This window comes from Microcaecilia unicolor, unplaced genomic scaffold (genome assembly GCF_901765095.1).
Source record: "Microcaecilia unicolor unplaced genomic scaffold, aMicUni1.1, whole genome shotgun sequence".
NCBI classification, from domain to species: Eukaryota; Metazoa; Chordata; class Amphibia; order Gymnophiona; family Siphonopidae; genus Microcaecilia; species Microcaecilia unicolor.
In genome coordinates, this window is record NW_021963245.1 from 10,987 (window position 1) to 31,244 (window position 20,258).

Here is a 20,258-nt window from a genome sequence, read left to right on the forward strand (position 1 = left end):
TTGTTTCACCACCTTGAGATCCATAGACATTATCACTCCAACGTCCTTCTTCTGAATTGGGCTTATCAGTCTCTCACCTCCTATCTCATATATCTCCTTCACATTTCTGCATCCCATGTGCATCATGTCTTTCTTAAACCTTCAGAATCCCTCAACTCAGCAAGCCCCAGTGGATATCTTCCAGCTTCCCACTGTACTATTATTGCTTGTTACATGAAGGGATTTCTCTATGTCAAGCCTCCACTATAGAAGTCCCTCCATTCCTTGGGCCTTAAACCTAGTGCTAGCTTCATTAATGAAGCCACCTTTTGAGTCCCCTTGAAGCTTCTCACCTGGAAGATGCTCTTCATCATTGCAGTAACCTCAGCTAGAAAGGTGAGTGATCCTCACATACTACCTTAAAAGTACTGAGCCATTCAGAAAATGTACATAGTAGTTCATCTCCTTTGAGAACAACAGAACTGGCACACTAGTCCAAAAAGGATTCTACAACATAGTGGCGTAGCCACAGGTGGGCCTGGGTGGGCCAGGGCCCACCCACTTAGGGCTCAGGCCCAACCAACAGTACCACATATTTAGTGGTAGCTGGTGGGGATCCCAAGCTCTGTCAGCTGAAGGCTTCCCCCGATGGTAACGAAAGCGCTACTCTCCATGATACTGGCACCTGCACATGCTCAGTTTTCAGCGCATGCCTGCTGCAGACTGCCAAGGTGGAAAGAAGCATTTTCCCCGCCAGTCTGAGATTTTTTTTTTGGTGGTGGGGGGAGAACACTTGGTGCCCCACCTAATTCTTGCCTAGGCCCATCCAAAATCTGTTTTCTGGCTACGCCCCTGCTATAACGCTGGCTGGCAGCCTACTTCATTTTTGTTATCGACAAGCAGATGCTCCTCACAGCTCTAGAGTTGAAGTCTCATCATTGCTTAATACAATCTGCAAAGCAGTGATATGGATGCATAAATTTGGGCCATCTTCTGTATTAATGGTAATTCTTTAGTGGACGTCTTCTTTAAGGTGCCCAGATGCTGCACAGTGAGAGCCTATTCTGTAATTGTTTCTGGGCACCCAGATTCCATTATAAACCTGTATTTTAACCTGCTATCGGGCATCATCTGGGTGCTCCTAGTGCATCAGTCATAGACCTGACATAATTGCAGGCGTCTAAGTGTGCCAAGGGAACATGAACTTATAGTCCCAAACAACCTTTAATAAAGCCACAAATTGTTGATGCAACACCACAGTTATGTTCATTGCACTGCTATCATAACGCCCCTTAACACCCGACTCCATGGGTTTTGTTTCTAGAAACTGCATTAGGGGACAGGGTGAGGATATACTTTCACTTTAATTCCAAGAAGCGGTATGTGTTGCTGGTTCAAGAGCTTGGTGTTTGCATCAACAGTACATTGAGGAATACTATTCTGCTTTTGTGACTTCATTAGAGCTTTTTAGACAATATTTATTTGAATTATTTATTATGCACTGTGGAGGCAAATATTTATTTTAACATGGAGGGGGCATAATTGAACGAAAAGCCTATCTCCATGGGCGTTTATCTCCGAGAACGGTGTCAGTGAAGGGGCGGACCGAACCGTATGTTCGAAAAAAATAGACGCCCATGTTTTATTCAACAATGTGTGAGCTGGGCAGTTTTTGTTTTTCAGCGATAATAGAAAATGAAAGCGCCCAGCTCAAAAACGAATAATCCAAGACATTTATTCGTGGGAGGGGCCCAGGATCGTAGTGCACTGGTCCCCCTCACATGCCCAGGACATCAACCGGGCACCCTAGGGGGCACTTTACAAAAACAAAAAAAAAGGTCAAAGAGCTCCCAGGTGCATTAGCACCCTTCCCTTGTGTGTTGAGCCCCCAAATCCCCCTCAAAACCCACTGCCCACAAGTCTACACCATTACTATAGCCCTAAGGGGTGAAGGGGGGCACCTACAGTGGGTACAGTGGGTTTGGGGGGGTTGGACAACTAATAAGCATTAAGCAGCACAATTGTAACAGGTAGGGGGGATGGCCTGGGTCCACCTGCCTGAAGTCCACTGCACCCCCTAACAACTCCTCCAGTGACCTGCATACTGCTGCAAGGGAGCTGGGTATGACATTTGAGGGTGAAAATAACAATGTGTGAAACATCATTTTTTTGTGGTGGAGGGGGTTAGGTACCAATGGGGGAGTCAGGGGAGGTCATCCACCGATTCCCTCCAGTGGTCTCTGGTCATTTAGGGCACTTTTTGGGGCCTTATTCGTGAAAAAAACAGGGTCCAGGAAAAGTGTCCTAAATTCTAGCTAAAAACGCATACTTTCTTCCCATTATCGCTGAAATGCGCCCATCTTTGTTCGGCAGATAACCACGCCCCAGTTCCGCCTTCGCCACACCTCTGACACGCCCCCATAAACTTTGTCCGCATCCGCGACGGAGTGCAGTTGAAAACGCCCAAAAATCGGCTTTCGATTATACCGCTTTATTCGTTTTTGTGAGATAAACGTCCCATCTCCCGATTTAGGGTCGGAACTTGGGCGTTTCTCTCGTTCGATTATAAGCTGTAAGTGCACTTAAAGGTAGTTATATGAAGAAGGAAATCATATCACCTGAAAAACAGCTGCAAATAGTCATGCAGCAGGTAACAACTGTTCTGAGGGATACCCTCTATCAGAATTTATTAGATTATTTTATGATTACTATTTTTTAAATTCTTTATTTATTATTTCATTACTTTACAAGAATATATCTTGAACATGTAAAGCAGTTTAACAGGTTACAGGCAATTTTCTCTAAAGAAAAAATTAAATAAGGAAATTATAGATTATCAACTTGTATTAGACCCCAAATTGAAGGGGCCTGGACCTTAATTACTACTCAGGAGATTAGTTTCAAATATCTTTCAAAAATAAAAGGTAAAGGCTTAACAGTATATACCGCGCATTTTACTTTTTCATTAGTCACTTTTTCCAAGGCTAATCAGACCTACTAAACTCCAACATAAATTATAAAACCTTTTTCTGTGTAATAAACTGTTTCAAGTGCTCAGAAACAAAACTACATATTTAACCCCTAAAAATTTCACATTACATTTTACATGGATAATTGAGATTAAAAGAGGCTCCCAAGGCTAATGTTGCAGATCTTAATGCCAAAAACTCTTTCCTTCTAGCCTGAGTTCTGTTTAGTGACATCTGGAAAGACTAGTACTTTTTTCCATAAAATGGGTTTGTAAATGCTTTAATTGCAGTTTTTCTAACCAGTTCCAGGTCCTGTTGAAAAATAAAGGATACTAAAAGAGTTTGTTTTTCAGTTTTTTCAGTCAAGGATGATTCTAATAGTTCCGAAACATTTAAGACAGGTTCTGTTTGTAATAGTTCTTGGGGGCCATCTTTCAATTTTCTTGCTGGCAAATAATATACTTTATTGAGTGGAGGTATTTTATCTTCTGTAAATTTCAAATTTTCCATCAAATATCGTTTGAAAATATCCAAAGGGGAATAAACTAAAGTTCTTGGAAAATTCAACAGACGCAAGTTGAGCCTCCTGTTGTAGTTTTTAAAATACTCCAATCTGGTATGAATCAATGTATTATCTTGTATAAGCTTTGCTGAAACTTCTTTCATTTTACGTTTTCATCAGATAAATGTTTCATCTTTCTGAGACTTCATTTTTCATTGCTATAAGGTCTTTTTGACAAAATCTGAACGTTACTCACAAGAGAGTCGGATCTTGCTAGTTGAGGTTAAGACGTTTGAAGTGTCTCCCAATATAGCCTCGAGTCGATACCGGCACTTTCGGGCCTTAGATGAACACAGGCTTCGACTGGGGAAATCGATATGGGGCCCAGTTGACTCGCCACTTCGCTGCCACCGCGGTTTTACGGGTCGCCTACATAATTCGGCCCCAGTTGGTTGTGGCGGTGAGATCGCGTAGGAGGGGATAACGAAATATCCTGCCTCCCAAGAGGTCAGCTTCTCCTGGCGCTGCAAACTCAGCGGGACCTCCAAACGCCGTCGTCGCGGTTCTCGCGAGAAAACTATCGAGCGTCTGCTGGGTAGGTGTAGAAGTTAGAGCTGCCTGGGCTGCAGCTCTAACAAACGCCTTTCTCTTTGTATGCGGCATATTTCTTTAGAGGTAAAACAATTTTTTAGGTAATAGAGAAAGGGTTTGTACTCCTGCTGACTACTCGATGTTACTCGCGAGGTGGTGTTGCTGCCGCCATCTTGCTCCGCCCCCTTCATTTTATGATTATATCATTGGATTTAGCATCTTATTCTGCCCAGCATGTACATATATATTAACAGAGATTGAAGTTTATTATGACAGAATTTGTACATTAGTTTTTGTTATATTAATATTGTTTGTCCAGTGTTTGGGGACTATACATATAAGTTTTCATGTTGAGTATGGAAACATGATCATACAGCACCTCGTTTGATAATTTGATAGCTTGATCTTCAAGGCCCTTAAAGGAATGGGCCAGAGTATTTGAAGAATAGGATGACCCTCTACACACCTCCAAGAACACTCCCAAGGGGTATCCCTAACCACACCCTCTCCAAAAGACATTACATGATGTGATACCTGCAAGTGAGCCTTCTCCGAATAGCCCCCACACTGTGGAATGCACTCCCTGAAGGCTCCGCTTAACACAAAGCTCCTTCCTCTCTCTCTCTCTCTCTGCACATATTAAACAAACTGCTAAAACCTGTCATTTCTTTCTCTATAATATCACCACAATTCGTCCTTTCATTTCAGAGCACACTACCAAAAACCCTTATCCACACTCTTATAACCTCTCGCTTAGACTATTGCAACTGCTTCTTACAGGCAGTGGCGTAGGAAGGGGGGGGGGGCGGGAGGGGCGTCCATCCCGGGTGCACGCGCTCGGGGGGTTGCCGGCCCCGCTGGTTCCCTGCTCCCTCTGCCCAGGAACAGGTTACTTCCTGTACCGGGGCAGAGAGAGCAGCGAACCAGCGGGGCCGACGCAGCTCCGAGTGATGTGCACTCGGGGCGGATCGGCCCTCCCGCAGGTAAGAATGCAGTCCGGGGGGGGGGGGTTGCCGCTCCCGAGGGGGGGGTGCGCCGCAGAGGGGGGGGTCGTGCCGTGCTGCACCCGGGAAGGAGTGCGCAGCGGCGACCCGCTCCCGGGTGTCATTAGCCCTCGCTACGGCACTGCTCACAGCGTCTCCCACTTAGCCATCTCTCTCCCTTCAATCTGTTCAAAATTCTGCTGCATGATTTATATTCTGCCAGCGTTGCTATGCTCATATTAGCCTTCTCCTCAAGTCGCTTCATTGGCTCCCATATTCATTTCCGCATACAGTTCAAACTCCTCTTATTGACTCACAAGTGCATTCACTCTGCAGCTCTTCAGTACCTCTCCACTCTTATATCTCCCTACACTCCTCCCTGGGAACTCTGTTCATTAGGTAAATCTCTCTTATCTGTACCCTTCTCCTCCACTGCTAACTCTAGACTCCATTCCTTTATCTTCCTGTGCCATATGCCTGGAATAGACTTCCTGAGCCAGTACATCAAGCTCCATCTCTGGACGCCTTCAAATCTAGGCTAAAGCCCACCTTTTTGATGCTGCTTTTAGCTCCTAACTCCGATTCACTTCTTCAGCACCCATGTCTGTTTTATCATTCCCACCTTAGTAATTCCCTTATTCCTTATTTGTCCTGTTTGTCTGTCCTGATTAGATTGTAAATTCTGTTGAGCAGGGACTGTCTCTTACGTGTTCAAGTATACAGCGCTGCATACATCTAGTAGTGCTATAGAAATGATAAGTAGTAAGTAGTTTTCATCTTGTGATATGCGATGGCCTAATTAAAGTTCTTTTGAAAACTTTAAGCTTCAGAAATTACTATATAACATTTGTGCTCATGAAATCTTAAAATTGTATGTTTCCCAACTTGACAGCTAAGCAAAAATGTCTACCTTTTAGATACAGATTGGCTGTCATTCTGATGACCTCAGCAGAGCCTCAAAAATTCCATCGTGCCCCTGTGGTTATACGAAGATTCCTGTGAACCAGGAGAAGATGGTAATCTCTAGTCTGTGGGGAGGCTTCTTGTACATCATAGTACCCACTAACTGTCAACTTGGCAAAGTCACCATAAAAGTAGAAGGGGCCAGTACAAGCTCCTTATTTTATACATTGGTATGTGTAATACACATGAGATTATTTTAGAAACATCTCCAAGTGCAAATACTGACATTAATATACATGTGTAAATAGCTATTCAGAAAGCCATTATTTTACATGTTGCACTCCACATCATGCAGAGTTTGGGTGGAGCCAAAAATCTGTTTGTGTATTCACCACTTTACAATGAGAATAATATAGATTTTCCCCATCAGATTTTGCACCAGCATAGAGGAGCTTGCAGATTTTTTTAAAGTGCTCGCTTTGCTAAGGATTTACATGAGGGTGTAAGGAAGTAATTCTTCTTAATCCCCTATTGTTTATTTTCACCTCCAGAGTGAAAAACAAATTGTGGTCTTAGTACTTAATTGCTGGCACTGATATATATAGATGTATAAAATGACTATAGTACATGGAAGTGGTACCACTCATGCAGAAACTGTGAAATCGCAGCTTCCACATGGACTTGCCAGCATGTCCATGTAGATGTTGGTAATTTCATGCTGCTGATTAGTAAAATGGATGCTCTCTGCTGTGTGTTCCGGTAAATACACATGGAGGGACATTTTCGATATGACGTGTAAGTCTGATTTAGGATGTTTTTGCATGTCCATAATCCAAATAGGAAAGAGATCATTTTCAAAAAAGAAAAATGCCTATCCTGTTTTTTTCAAAAATATTGTTTTGAACAAGGTTTTGTGATTTGGACGTTTGTTTTTTGGTCCATTAAAAAAAATTTGAATAGGTGCATAATGGGATGTAGGAGGAGCCAGCATTTTTAGTAGACTGGTTCTCCCAGACATCCGAAGAGAGCAATGAGGCACCCTAAAGGGTACTTCTGTGCACGCCATAAAAATGGTCCCAAGTACACATCTCACCTTGCTTCCTTATCTTGTCCCCTGAGCTCTCCAAAACCCACTGTTCCCACTGATACACCACTACAATAGCCCTTATAGGTGAAGTGGGTACAGTATAGTTTGATAACCTTGGAAGGGGGTCATAGTTTCCACCACAAGTGTGACAGGTAGAGGGAGATAGGGACCTGGGTCCCCCACTGTGTACTGCACCAACCACTAGACTACTCCAGGGACCTGCATGGCCTGCTCTAATAGACCTGACTTTAACATCTGCAGCTGTCATAGCGGCTAGTAAGTCATATTTTTATCCACATTTTTTGGGGGTGGGAAGGAGTCAGTGACCACTGGGGGGAGGTATTGGGGGGGGGGGTGACCCCTGATTCCCTTCAGTGGCCATCTGGTCATTTAAGGCACCTTTTTGTGCCTTTTTCATTCTGAAAACAGGTTTAGACCAAAACATCTTGGTTTTAGTCCTGGACATTTTTCTTTTGTTGCATATGGCTGTAAAACGTCCAAGTGTTAGATATTCCCTAATCCTGCCTTTAAATGCCCCTGACATGTCCCCTTGTGATTTGAACTCACTTCTGACGGACTTCATAGAAAAACATCTAAAAATAGGTTTTTTGAAAATACTGATTTGGACGTTTTTGTGAGCAAAACGTCCAAATGCTGCTTTGATGCCACTTTTTGGTCATTTTTCTCTTTCGAAAGTGAGCTCCATGGACTCCTTCATGTCCTTATATTATTACCGGAAAGGAAATTTCATATGTTTGGTATAAAATTACATAAACATATATTTCAGTACATTACTGTAAGATCTTCTTGAATGCCAAACTGTTGTACCCTTCTGAAAAGCTGGCTCTCAGGTAAAAGCCAGTGAAGCAACTATTGCATGTGATTTATAGCGAGCATATTAATAGCACATGTTCTCCATGGACAGCAGGATACAAGTCCTCACATAACTACCCACCTTCTTCCCAAAGAGTTGTGGTCTACTTTCAGTTATATTAAAGACTGAGACAGTCCCCCTCACAACAGCGGCAGATGCGAAGTGATACACATGTGTCGTGAGACTTCTGAAAAGCTTTTCAGAGGGTAGAAATAGGAGAAGCATTTAATCTGCCCCAGGCTCTGCTGGTGATATCACCCATCTGTCAGGACTTGTATCCAGCTGTCCACAGAGAAAGCCTACTACAGGTATCTCCGAGGAGACCACCTGTTACAGGTAACTTTGTTATATTGTCTCATGCATTTCTAATTATATCTAAATATACATAGAGAAAAAAGCAGCTGCCTTGCTATAATGAGTGCTCCGGATGTAGAGGAGGATAGATGTTATTTGATATTTAGACGGAGAAGTTAATGGTGATGTGGCGAGTAAGTTGATGGTACTAGCTTGGCAGCATTTACTCAAGCAAATGCTCCCAATGTCTAGTGTTGTTATTTATTTAGAGATGTAGCTTGAGGTGAGTTATATTTAGGTACCCTAGATATCTCCCTGTCTTCAGAGAGCTTACATTCTAATTTTGTACCTGAGGGTTGAGTGACTTGTCCAAGATCAAAGAAGCAGTAGTGGGATTTGAACCTGGCTTAGGTGGTAACCACTAGGCTGGTCCTCCTGCCTATTGATCCATTACTGGCCAAATATGGAAAGCTGGGTAGTTATGGACCATTGCAATGGGTGGTTGCTATTGTGAATGACTCATTGGGGTCAGGCACTTATCTAGTAGGGTAAGGGCTTAAAAGGGTCATTAGTTAGAGGGATTGTTAGGGATTTTTTTTCCATGTGCAGAATTTATCCCATCTTGTTATTGCCTTTTTTGGGCAAAATTGATCTGTACTGCTTTTAATCAGTTATGAGTTTTTTGGAATCAAATAAATTTTTGCAGGTGATTCAATTGGAATATTGAGTGCATCATACCATGAAAACTGTTCATTTGGCAATATTAGCTTTGTGGTGATGGCAGATAATGGGCTTGATTGTGTGATTATTACATTTGATCTATGGCTGCATAAGGTACTATGTCTCATGAACATCTGTTGCAATGATTAGAAAAGTGTGGCATATAGGGTGTTGTACTGCTATGGGTATGATCTTTTTAATGGAAAGAACAATACTCTCAATCTAGGAGTGTCATGTTGATGGATAGAAAACAGAGGGTAGGGTAAAATGACCAATTCTGTAAGTAGAGGGGGTGAATAGTGAAGTGCCCCATAGATCTGTACTGGAACAGATACTATTTAACATATCTATTAATGATCTGAAAATGGGAACGATGAGTGAAGTGATTAAATTTGCAGATGACACCAAACTATTCAGAGTTGTTAGAACGCATGTGGATTGTGAAAAAAATGTAAGAAGACCTTAGGAAGTTAGAGATTGTGCAATCCAAATGGCAGATTAAATTTAATGTGGACAAATGCAAAGTGATGCACATTGGGAAGAATAAAATCATATTTACTTGATGCTAAGATCCACCTTAGGAGTCAGCACCCAAGAAAAAGATCTAGGTGTCATTGTAGACATATGCTGAAATCTTCTGCCCATTGTGTAGTGCAGTCAAAAAAAGCAAAAAGGATGCTAGAATTATTAGGAAAGGGAGAGAAAATAAGACAAAGAATATTATAATGCCTCCATGGTGAGCCCACACCTTGAATATTGTGTGCAGTTCTGGTTGCCTTATCTAACAAAGATATAATGAATTAGAAAAGGTTTAAAGAAGAGCGACCAGAATCATTAAAGAGACGGAACTCTCTCATATGAGGAAAGTCTAAAGAGGTTAGGACTCTTCGGTTTGGAAAACAGACAGCTGAGGGGGGTATGATAGAGGTTTACAAAATACTTAGTGGTGTAGAAAGAGTAAAAGTAAACTGATTTTTTTTACTCTTTCAAAAAGTACAAAGACTAGGGGACACTCACTGAAGTAACATGGTACTACTTTTAAAATGAACAGGAGTAAATATTTGTTCAATCAATGAATAGTTAAGCTCTGGAACTCGTTGTCAGAGGATATGGTAACAGTGGTTAGTGTATTTCGGTTTAAAACAGGTTTGGCAAAATTCTTGGAGGAAAGTCCATATTCTGCTATTGAGATAGACATGGGAAAGCCACTGCTTGTCCCTGGAATCAGTAGCATGAATCTTGCTACTATGTGGGATTCTATCACCTACTTGTGATATGAATTGGTTACTGCTGAAAGCAGGATACTGGGCTAGATGGACCATTGGTCTAACCAGTATAGCAATTCTTATGTTATATCCTCAAGGGTCTTTTATCATCACTTTTGTTGTAACATTTTCAAGGTATCCTTGGGTAGGGTGTTAGAAAGATATGAATTGGAAAGGCATGTTTACACTGATTGATGTGATTTGATTGTACCTATTCATGTTAGTCAGGATAGGCATAGGAAATTGGAACAAGGAAGGGAGCCTTAGGGACGTAGTCTTCTGATTGCAAATGACCAGATTGAAATTAAACTTGCAGGAACATGAAATGATTTGATATATCAGAAGAGGACATAAACTGGGGGTTAGACATCTGTTAGAACTGGCGGAGATTAAGAGTTTGAGTGTTCAAGTGGATAATCAGCTCTATCTACACAAAAAGATTGTAGGAGTGGTTTAGAGCAGTGTTTCCCAAGTCCGTTCCTGGAGTACCCCTTGCCAGTCAGGTTTTCAGGATATCCACAATGAATATGCATGAAAGAGATTTGCATATAATGGAGGCCGTGTTTACAAATCCAGTTCATGCATATTCATTGTGGATATCCTGAAAACCTGACTGGCAAGGGGTACTCCAGGACTGGACTTGGGGGAAACATTGGTTTACAGCATTATATGAAGTTCAAAAATTACACTCATATCTAGCAGGAAAGAATTGTTGACCATCACCCATACAGTGATTACATCCCACATAGATTGCAGTAAAGCATGTGTTTAAATTTACCAGGATGCCAGTTGAAAAGGCTCAGTTGGTACAAAACACAGTTGCTAAAATGATCTGTACCAATAGCAAATGTGGGGCCCCCTTTTACTAAGCCGCGTTGGCATCTAAGCGTGCCCAACATGCGCCCAAAATGGACACTGCCCGACTAACGTGGCTCTTGCGGTAATTTCGTTTTTGGCACACACCCGCTATGTGCATCTGAAAAATTATTTTCGGATGCACGCCAAGTGGCATCTGATGTGCGTAGGTCCTTACCGCCCAAATTCTTACCGCTAGGTCTATGGCTGGCGGTAAGGTCAGAGACCCAAAATGGACACATGACAATTTTGATTTTGCCGCACACCCTTTTTTATAGGAGCACTGAAAAATGATTCTACGCGTGCCCAAAACACACGCCTACACTACCGCAAGCCACTTCTCAGCGTACCTTTGTAAAAGGACCCTTTGATGATATAGCACCCCAGGAATGGAGATAGTAACGTGATGGTTAGCGTAGAAGGCTGAGAACCAAGAAATCCAGGTTCAAATCCCACTATGGTTCCTTACAATCTTGAACAAGTCACTTAATCCTCTTTGCCTCAGGTACTAACTTAGACTTGGGGGATACAAAATACCTCCTGTAACTTATCTTAAAAGTAGTAGTAGTAGTAGTAGTACAACCAAAAAAGGAGTGAGCTAAATCCAACTTGCTTCCTTCCTACCTTGAGAGAATACACTGATTGCTGGTAGTTCAGAGAACAGAATTTAAAATACTGTGTGGGTGCTTCTGTCTATTTAGTACAGTTAATTCACCCGTATACACCTAAGAGAATTTGTGCTTTTCACAGATGTTACACTTGGATGTATATCATCCCCAGGTCAAGGCAATTCTGACTCAACATAATAGTTTCTGTTGCTTTGCACCAGAGCTGTGGAATAAGCTCCCAGCGAAAGCTAAATCAGAGGCAAATTAATTGCACTTTAGGACATTTGTTAAGGTGTGGTTGTTTGAGGGAGCTTTTGTGAAGGAGGGCTGAGGGGAAGAGAGGAGGATTTTAAGGTGGGTGGTAGGGTGGGTATGAGTTTTTATGTGTTTTATGCAGCTTGAGGGTCTTATTGACTGTAAGCGGGTGGTATCAAGAAATTGTAAATACATCTCACTGAACTCACCTGGTTGTTTGACATTGCAGTTTATGACCTATTTTTCACAATGCTACAGGAAAGACCAGCCAGTCTGACTGGCTGCAAACCATCCGCCATTACCCTGCTCCATGGGCTGAACTGGCTACTGAGAGCATCATTTTCACAGTTCCATCTGAGAGTGTTCGCACCATTGAGAACCCTGCAGTTCTGCTCTCATTCTGGGATAAAGCAATGAGAGCCATCTGTAAACTGGCTGCGACTCCAGCACCTCTACAGCGCAAGGAGAGGATTATAGCTGATGTTCAGATATCTGCTGGTAAGTGTAGTCTGTTTGTTGTATAGTCAGAGGACTAATAACTTAGATATGTGCAGAGCCTTTCATCCCCAAAAAATATTTCAACTCACTTTACCATTTAACTTTTCTGATATTTAAAATATACTATATCTTCTGTGGATTTTTTTTTAAGGGACTTGAATGTGTAGAACAGCATTTTATGTGTTCCATTAGGCTCTTCTAGAATTTCCCAAGGGTAAATGTGCATATAAAGTAGACACAGAGAAGTATAATGCCTACTTTTAACTTTTAACTGCTGTTTAGAAAGAACATACAAATTGAAAATGAAGCATCCAGACCAGGATGTCTTAAGTTCTGCAAGTAATTTAGAATAAACTCTGCTGATGAAGAGCCTGTTGTAAAATTCAGGGAGAAATGGACATTTATGCACTGGTTATATATGTGGCAGAAACATCCATTTTAGCAATGTGGAGGGCTATAATCGAACTGGGCGCCCATCTTTAAGGGCGCCCATCTCTAAGGATGTCCCGGCGAAGGGGCGGGGCATCCGTATTATCGAAACAAGATGGGCGTCCATCTTTCGTTTCGATAATACGACCATGGACGCCAAATCTTGACATTTAGGTCGACCTTAGAGATGGGCGACCTCGGTTTTCGGCGATAATGGAAACCGAGGATGCCCATCTCAGAAACGACCAAATCCAAGTCATTTGGTCGTGGGAGGAGCCAGCATTCGTAGTGCACTGGACCCCCTCACATGCCAGGACACCAACCGGGCACCCTAGGGGGCACTGCAGTGGACATCACAAATTGCTTCGGCTGCATAGCTCCCTTACCTTTTGTGCTGAGCCCCCCAAAACCCACTACCCACAACTCTACACCACTACCATAGCCCTTAGGGATGAAGGGAGGCACCTACATGTGGGTACAGTGGGTTTCGAGTGGGTTTTGGAGGGCTTCCCATTTTACCACCACACGTGTAATAGGTAGGGGGGATGGGCCTGGGTCCGCCTGCCTGAAGTGCACTGCACCCACTAAAAACTGCTCCAGGACCTGCATACTGCTGTGATGGAGCTGGGTATGACATTTGAGGCTGGCATAGAGGCTGGAAAAAAATGTGTTGTAATTTTTTTTGGGTGGGAGGGGGTTGCTGACCACTGGGGGAGTAAGGGGAGGTGATCCCCGATTCCCTCTGGTGGTCATCTGGTCAGTTCGGGCACCTTTTCAATGCGTGGGGCAAGTAAAGTCGGCCAAATGCTCGTCAGGGATGCCCTTCTTTTTTCCATTATCGGCTGAGGATGCCCATCTCTTAACCACGCCCCCGTCCCGCCTTCGGTACATTGCCGATACGCCCCCTTGAACTTTGGTCGTCCCTGCAATGGAAAGCAGTTGAGGATGCCCAAAATCGGCTTTCAATTATGCCGATTTGGGTGGCCTTAGGAGAAGGACGCCCATCTCATGATTTGTGTCGGAAGATGGGTGCCCATCTCCTTCGAAAATAAGCAGGATAGATGTCTAAAATATCAACATGGCAAAATGGGCATATGAATATTTATGGTATAAACTATCAATATTCACACTCATTAAATTGCATTTATAACCTTTCTATATCTAAGAATTAACATAGGTATTTGCACCATTTGCATATATCAGTCAATTCATCAGCCCTCCAATGCAGCACTCGCACTGCTCCCTGACCCAATCCCAGTGCCCCAATCAGTCACGCACACCCCCAACACTGATGCCAACACTCCTTAAATTCCCCCCCCCCCCATGATAGGCATTATCCATAGTCAACACTGAGGTGCCAGCACAACCAGCCTGCCTCTTCCACAAACCCCGGCCATTAGACCTTAACACCCCGCCCTCTGCCAGAATACTGCCTAGGGGTCATCCTTACATATGTGGAGATGAATCTCTATCTATGGAAGATGAACCCAGGTGGTTCATCCACCAGACTACCATTAGGGGCCATTGGTGCCATTTTGGATTTGGGCACGTACCTGAGCTGCAGAAAAGGAGGGTCCCTGCCGCCTGGGACCACTTAATTACCAATGTTGACCCCAGGATAAGTCCCTGGGGAGGGATGGGGAGGATAGGGCTCTGGCAGGGGCAGGGTGTTAATGTCTAAGGAATGGGGTTTGGGGAAAGGAGGGCACTGGTTGTCCCAGTTGATTGAGGGTTAGGGCTGTCATGGGGGTTCATGGAGTGTGAGGTTATTGCATGCGACTGCCTGGAATGTTGGGGTCAGTGTTGGGGTGTCAGGGTCAGTGTCAAGAGGTGCAACTGACTGATCAGGATGTTGGGACTGTGTTGGAGGGTTGCAGGTGCTGCATCGGAGGGGATTGAGCCTCTATCAGGAGGGTGGGGTGAACAATTGGAGGGTCAGGGGATGCACCACTGCACCACCGCTGACAGCATGTTGCAGTACTGGATTGCTGGTAGTTTAGCTGCACTTACTTCCTCCTCTTGAGGTGGTGGTAACTTCAGCTGTGCTATTGGCAATACTGACAACTAACGCACAGCATTGACCCGTGTGCTAGCTGTCATAGCCAGCTACTCCTCCCACTTATTAAACAGCTGACGTGGGGATTTACCATAGTGGCTGCCATGGTAAACCCCCATGTTATCTGCTTAGGGAAATCTTGCCTCACCAATCTGGTATTCTTCCTTCGCTTATTCTTCCTTCTATCGGTGGTCATCCCCTCTTTCCTCCGCAGTGTCCCAGAATCTTCCCTACTGTTTCTTAACCCCGTCTCTCCCCAGTGTATCTTACAGGAGTCCTTGTCACCTACAGTGATTAATTTTTTCTGCTTGTGCTGGCCCCACAGGCTTCCATCTGCCATGTCCCACCCTTGCTGACGTCATTCTGGTGGGGCATGGCAGATGGAAGCCTGCGGGTTTGGCACAAGCAGCGAAAATGAATCTCTACAAGTGCAAGGGGCATCTGCAAGGTACACTGGGGAGGGACGGGGTTCAGGGACAGGAGGGCAGATACGGGAATGCCAGAGAGGGGAGAGAAGTTGGATGCGGGATAGGTGAAAAAACCCTGTAATTTATTTTCATATCTCTGGGAAGATTGGGGGAGGGGGGCATGGAAGGGACCATCCAAGTTAACTCTGGGCCCATTCAAAATACTGGGTCTGGCTATACCAGTGTTTCAAACCCTAAAGATTGCACATGGCCCGGCACTGAATATCTACGTCTGAGCAAGCAAGGTGTAATTAAACTATGGAATTCATTGCCATTTTTCACTCAACGTGTAATTAAACTCTGGAATTCGTTGCCAGAGAATATAGTAAAAACAGTTAGCTTAGCAGGGTTTAAAAAAAGGTTTGGATAGCTTCCTAAAAGAAAAGTCCATAAGCCATTATTAAAATGGACTTGGGGAAACTCCACTGCTTATTTCTAGGATAAGCAGCATAAAATGTATTGTACTGTTTTGTGATCTTGTACTTGTAACCTGGATTGGCTACTGTTGGAAATAGGATTCTGGGCTTTATGAACCTTCGGTCTGTCCTAGTATGGCAATAATTATATACTTAAGCATTTAACAAAATGTTCACCAGCACTGGCTGAATATCAACCAGGTATTATTATGAATGTGCACTTGGAAGAGATCCAGTTCAAGATTATTCATAAACTGCCCAATATTCAGTCTGTGACAGGCAGTGCTCATACAGCCACTGACAGCTGTAGACTGAATCTAACCTACATATGCAGTGCTGAGGCCATGTCCTTGCTGTGGAAATGAATATCAAGGTTAGCCACCCACCTGGAAGTTTTGCAGGTGCTGGCTAATATTCACTGCTGGCATCTGTATAGTTAAGTGGGTAAAGATGGACTGCTTTTTGGATAATCATATGTGCCCACTTAACTATGCAGGCACCAGTATAATTCCAGACTGCCCTGGCACTAACCACATAGTGCTGCAGGGGTCCAAAGGGACATTAGCAGTGGTTAAGTGTCTGATCATATGTGTATGTTGTATTATTCCTGTACTGTGGAACTTAGTAATTTGTGGTACCGTCTTACTGCAGGTTAGTGAATCCTGCAGTAAACTAAGGTGTGGTAAAACACCAACTGTTACTGTACTTTAATATCTACCCTGGCCCCCATTGATGTGAGGGTGGAACTAATAATTGACAAATGTAGCTGGGCCATTGCTCTTCATTGCTGGATTAAAGCCCTGATTTACTAAGCCTTCTTTTCCCTTCGGTAGAGAATGAGATAAATCATGCCTTAAAGGAGCTTCATTAGATTTTGGCAGGGATTTCTCTCCCCTCTCCCACCCTGCTCTTCAACTTCATTAAAGACCATGGGGAAGAGGAGGTGAAAGGTCTCAGCCACTGGCTCCTAATGTTTTTGGGCTAGCTCATAAATTCAAAGGAAAATTGACAAAGTCTGTCAGTGGTTATTCTGTTCCTTGTAGCCCAAACTAGCTTCATATATTACTGCAAAAAGCTTTTCTGTGGTCTTTATTTTTGCTTTTAGAATATTGCATACGAAAATCTCATGTGTTTTTTTTTCTCTCTCTATCTGTTGAATCCAAAGTGGAACAGCTAGCTAGCCTTTTCAGTCTCAATACAAACATACAAAATGGTCAAGATTCATCCAAGGTCTTTTCTTTCCTTAAAACTGGCATTGAATAGTCCTTCTGTTTATGAGAGTCAGTCAACTAGAGGTTTTGTATTTCCTGTTTGTAGGCTGGATGCATGCAGGCTATCCCATAATGTGTCACTTAGGATCTGTAAAGGAAATGCTGGACTTGGAACATATAAAAGCCAAAGGGACCTGGGGTCTTACCCATGAATTGGGCCACAACCAACAGCGATCTGGATGGGACTTTCATCCTCACACATCTGAGGCCACCTGTAATCTCTGGGCAGTGTATGTCCATGAAGAGGTGCTAGGGATTCCCAGACATAAGGCCCACAATGACCTACAACCAAAACAAAGAGTCAAAAAGATCGAACAGTACGTGAGAAATGGCGCAAAGCTGGAAGAATGGAAGATATGGACATGTCTGGAGACGTACTTACAGGTAACCTGGAAATTGATTGATTTATATATAATTGGAGGAGGGGGATCATATCCTAAAATATTGGGATCAGAATACTGCATTCATACTATCTTATGCCAAGTATTGTTGGCAGATAAAGACCTGCCCAGTCCATCCAGCCTGCTCAACAAGGTGGCCAGAGTTCAGTCTAACACTGTGCATAGGCTCCATTTCTTCGTGATTAAACACTGGTGCACTTAATCTTTATCTCTCCCTGCCAATTTTGAGGCACAGACCGTAGAAGTCTGCCTGGCACTGGTCTTACTTCCTAATTGTACTGCTGAGTAGTACTAAGCTCTCTGTAAGTACATATCTACTCTGTTTCTATTCATCTACCCTAGCTATCATACAGTACTTATGTTATATGTGTGTGTGTGTGTCTATCTATATACTACTTCTTATCATTTCTATAACACTACTAGACATAAGCAGTGCTGTACACTAAAGATGTAAGAGACAGTCCCTGCTCAACAGAGCTTACAATCTAATCAAGACAGACAAACAGGACAAATAAGGGATAAGGGAATTACTTAAGGTGGGAATGATAAAACAGACATAGGTTCTGAACAAGTGAATAGGAGCTGGGAGTTAAAAGCAGTCTCAAAAAGGTGGGCTTTTAGCCTAGATTTGAAGATGGCCAGAGCTGGAGCTTGACGTACTGACTCAGGAAGTCTATTCCAGGTATATGGTGCAGCAAGATAAAATGAACAGAGTCTGGAGTTGGCAATGGAGGAGATGGGTACAGATATCTATATACACACGCACACACAAACAAACAAACACATGTGCAGTCCCACATACATATCTATATGTACACACACACAAAAATACACATGCAGTCCCATTTTAGGTAGAATATAGAAATCTGAATTGATATGTCTAGGTCAGGATGTGTGCAACTCCATTATTGAGTGCACATGTATTGGCTACATGTGTAGTAGGAGTGGCTATTTTATAAAGATGGAAAAAATACAGCAGTTTAGAACTGTAAGGTGGCGTTCCACAATCTACACATGTAAGTGTCAGTACTTCATTTTGTCTCAGTCGGGTACAGTAGGTATTTTGTTGCCCCCAGAGAGCTCACAATCTAAGTTCGTGCCTGAGGCAGTGGAGGGTTAAGTGACTTCCTGTGACCGTGAGCAGCTACAGCCTGCAGGTCTAAACATTAGGCTACCCCTCCACTCTCATATGCCTGCCATTTTGTGAACGTACAGTACATGTATGCATGTCACTAATTAACAATTGTATTTTCAAATGGGGGGGGGGATAAAAGGGAAAACTGGGGCCGGCCCAAACAAGCTTTTAATAAGCCTATATGTGCGAGAGAGCAGCTGTAAATCCTGACATTGTTATATTGGGACATACATATGCATTCTCAAAAGGGGAATACACTTGTAGATTTTAGTTTTGCTCCAGCCTGCCTAAACCCTATTCATTACAATCTTACACATAGTGCAGATTCACACAGTAAATGCTGGCTTTCTAAAACCAGGCTTTACACATGTCAGTCAGGTTTTCAGGATACCTACAATGAATATTCGTTGTGGATATCTTGAAAACCTGACTGGCTGGGGTGCCTCCAGGACCAGGCTTGGGAACCACTGGTTTGGACCCTTATTAGACGAGCAGCCATATTCTGCACCAGTTGCAGACGATGCAGGCTCGATTTACTCAATGAGTCTTCTAAGGTAGATTGATAAGTATTCTTTTTGAGGCAAACCCCTGTACTACTGTGTGAATTACCTTGGTTAGCACTGTACGTGGACAAAGTTTGCAATCTTATAAATTGTAAATATGATGTTCTTTTTAGTTGCAGGAAGGTTTTGGCTGGAAGCCCTTCATTCAGCTCTTCTCAGACTATCAGAAGATGACAAAGATCAGTAAAGACAACAGTGATAAGATGAACCTCTGGGCAAAACTGTTTTCTGAGCAGGTGAAGAGGAACCTGGCTCCATTCTTTCAGGCATGGGGCTGGCCAATCACGGATAAAGTGTCCCAAGAGCTTTCCTCATTCCCAGAGTGGAAGGAAAATCCAATGAAAGAGTGGAAGGAAAATCCAGTGAAAGAGTACATGCCTGCACAGTTGTGTGCCAGAAAAATAGAAAGTGACACTGGGACATGCAGAAGAGAGTGAGAAATATGCTGGATATTCATCAACAGAGGCTTCTCATGTATAAACTTGACATGCACATATACAAATGCAGATGTTCCAAGGCATACACACAGACACACATATATACATAAATTATATCTAAAATATCCTAGAGTTGGAAAGTGCAAGGAATGGATTCTCAGTTTGGTAGAATGCTTTGGCAGGATGATTAATAAAAATAATACTTGCTTCTGAAAGACACCGAGTACTAATGTTTTGTAAGGGGTGTGAGAAAAGTAGTACTTAACTACATTTAGTGCAGTAGTCGTTGTAGAGGGGGTAAATGATGGACCTCAGCTACGTAACAGGATTACACACAGAAGAGAGATGGATTCCAGCACATTTATTGAAGAAAGACAAATATAGTTTAGTATAAAAATTAAAAATGAACCAGATGTAATGCATTCTAAATTAATAATTCAGCTTAAAGTCTACAAAACCGGTTCAGTTCTGATTCCCCTCCTTGATTTCCTCCCTTGGTTCTCCTTTTACCAGTGAGTCACAGAAAGCACAACTGCACAAGCCCTGGAGAGCAGATGAAATGAGCAAAGAAAAAAAGCAGCATGGACGGGGGGGGGGGGGGGGGGGGGGGGGGGGGGGGGGAGGGGGATAGGAAGAGAGAGAGAGAGAAGCAGGGATGGAGTGGAAGGGAAGAGCACCAGGAAGAGAAAGCAGGAGGGAT

The 20,258-nt window shown here is 43.2% G+C and overlaps 1 protein-coding gene across 1 annotated transcript; it reads left to right on the forward strand.

The window, feature by feature from the left end:
* The first annotated feature begins 339 nt into the window (after positions 1-339).
* Positions 340-19,759, forward strand: LOC115459103 (TRPM8 channel-associated factor homolog). The gene is made up of 5 exons (XM_030188970.1): positions 340-375; positions 3,676-3,910; positions 12,144-12,383; positions 17,069-17,406; positions 19,235-19,759. Exons 1-5 carry the CDS (start codon positions 340-342, stop codon positions 19,556-19,558), a joined length of 1,173 nt encoding a protein of 390 aa, XP_030044830.1. The 3' UTR covers positions 19,559-19,759.
* The last annotated feature ends 499 nt before the right edge of the window (positions 19,760-20,258 follow it).

Excerpts from the sequence above, each read along its gene's own strand:
- LOC115459103 (XM_030188970.1), top strand. The coding sequence starts at position 340 with ATGCTCTTCATCATTGCAGTAACCTCAGCTAGAAAG. Across the intron at positions 3,911-12,143 it reads GGCCCCAGTTGGTTGTGGCG|GAAAGACCAGCCAGTCTGAC; the intron begins GTGAGATCGCGT and ends ACAATGCTACAG. Across the intron at positions 17,407-19,234 it reads GTCTGGAGACGTACTTACAG|TTGCAGGAAGGTTTTGGCTG; the intron begins GTAACCTGGAAA and ends TGTTCTTTTTAG.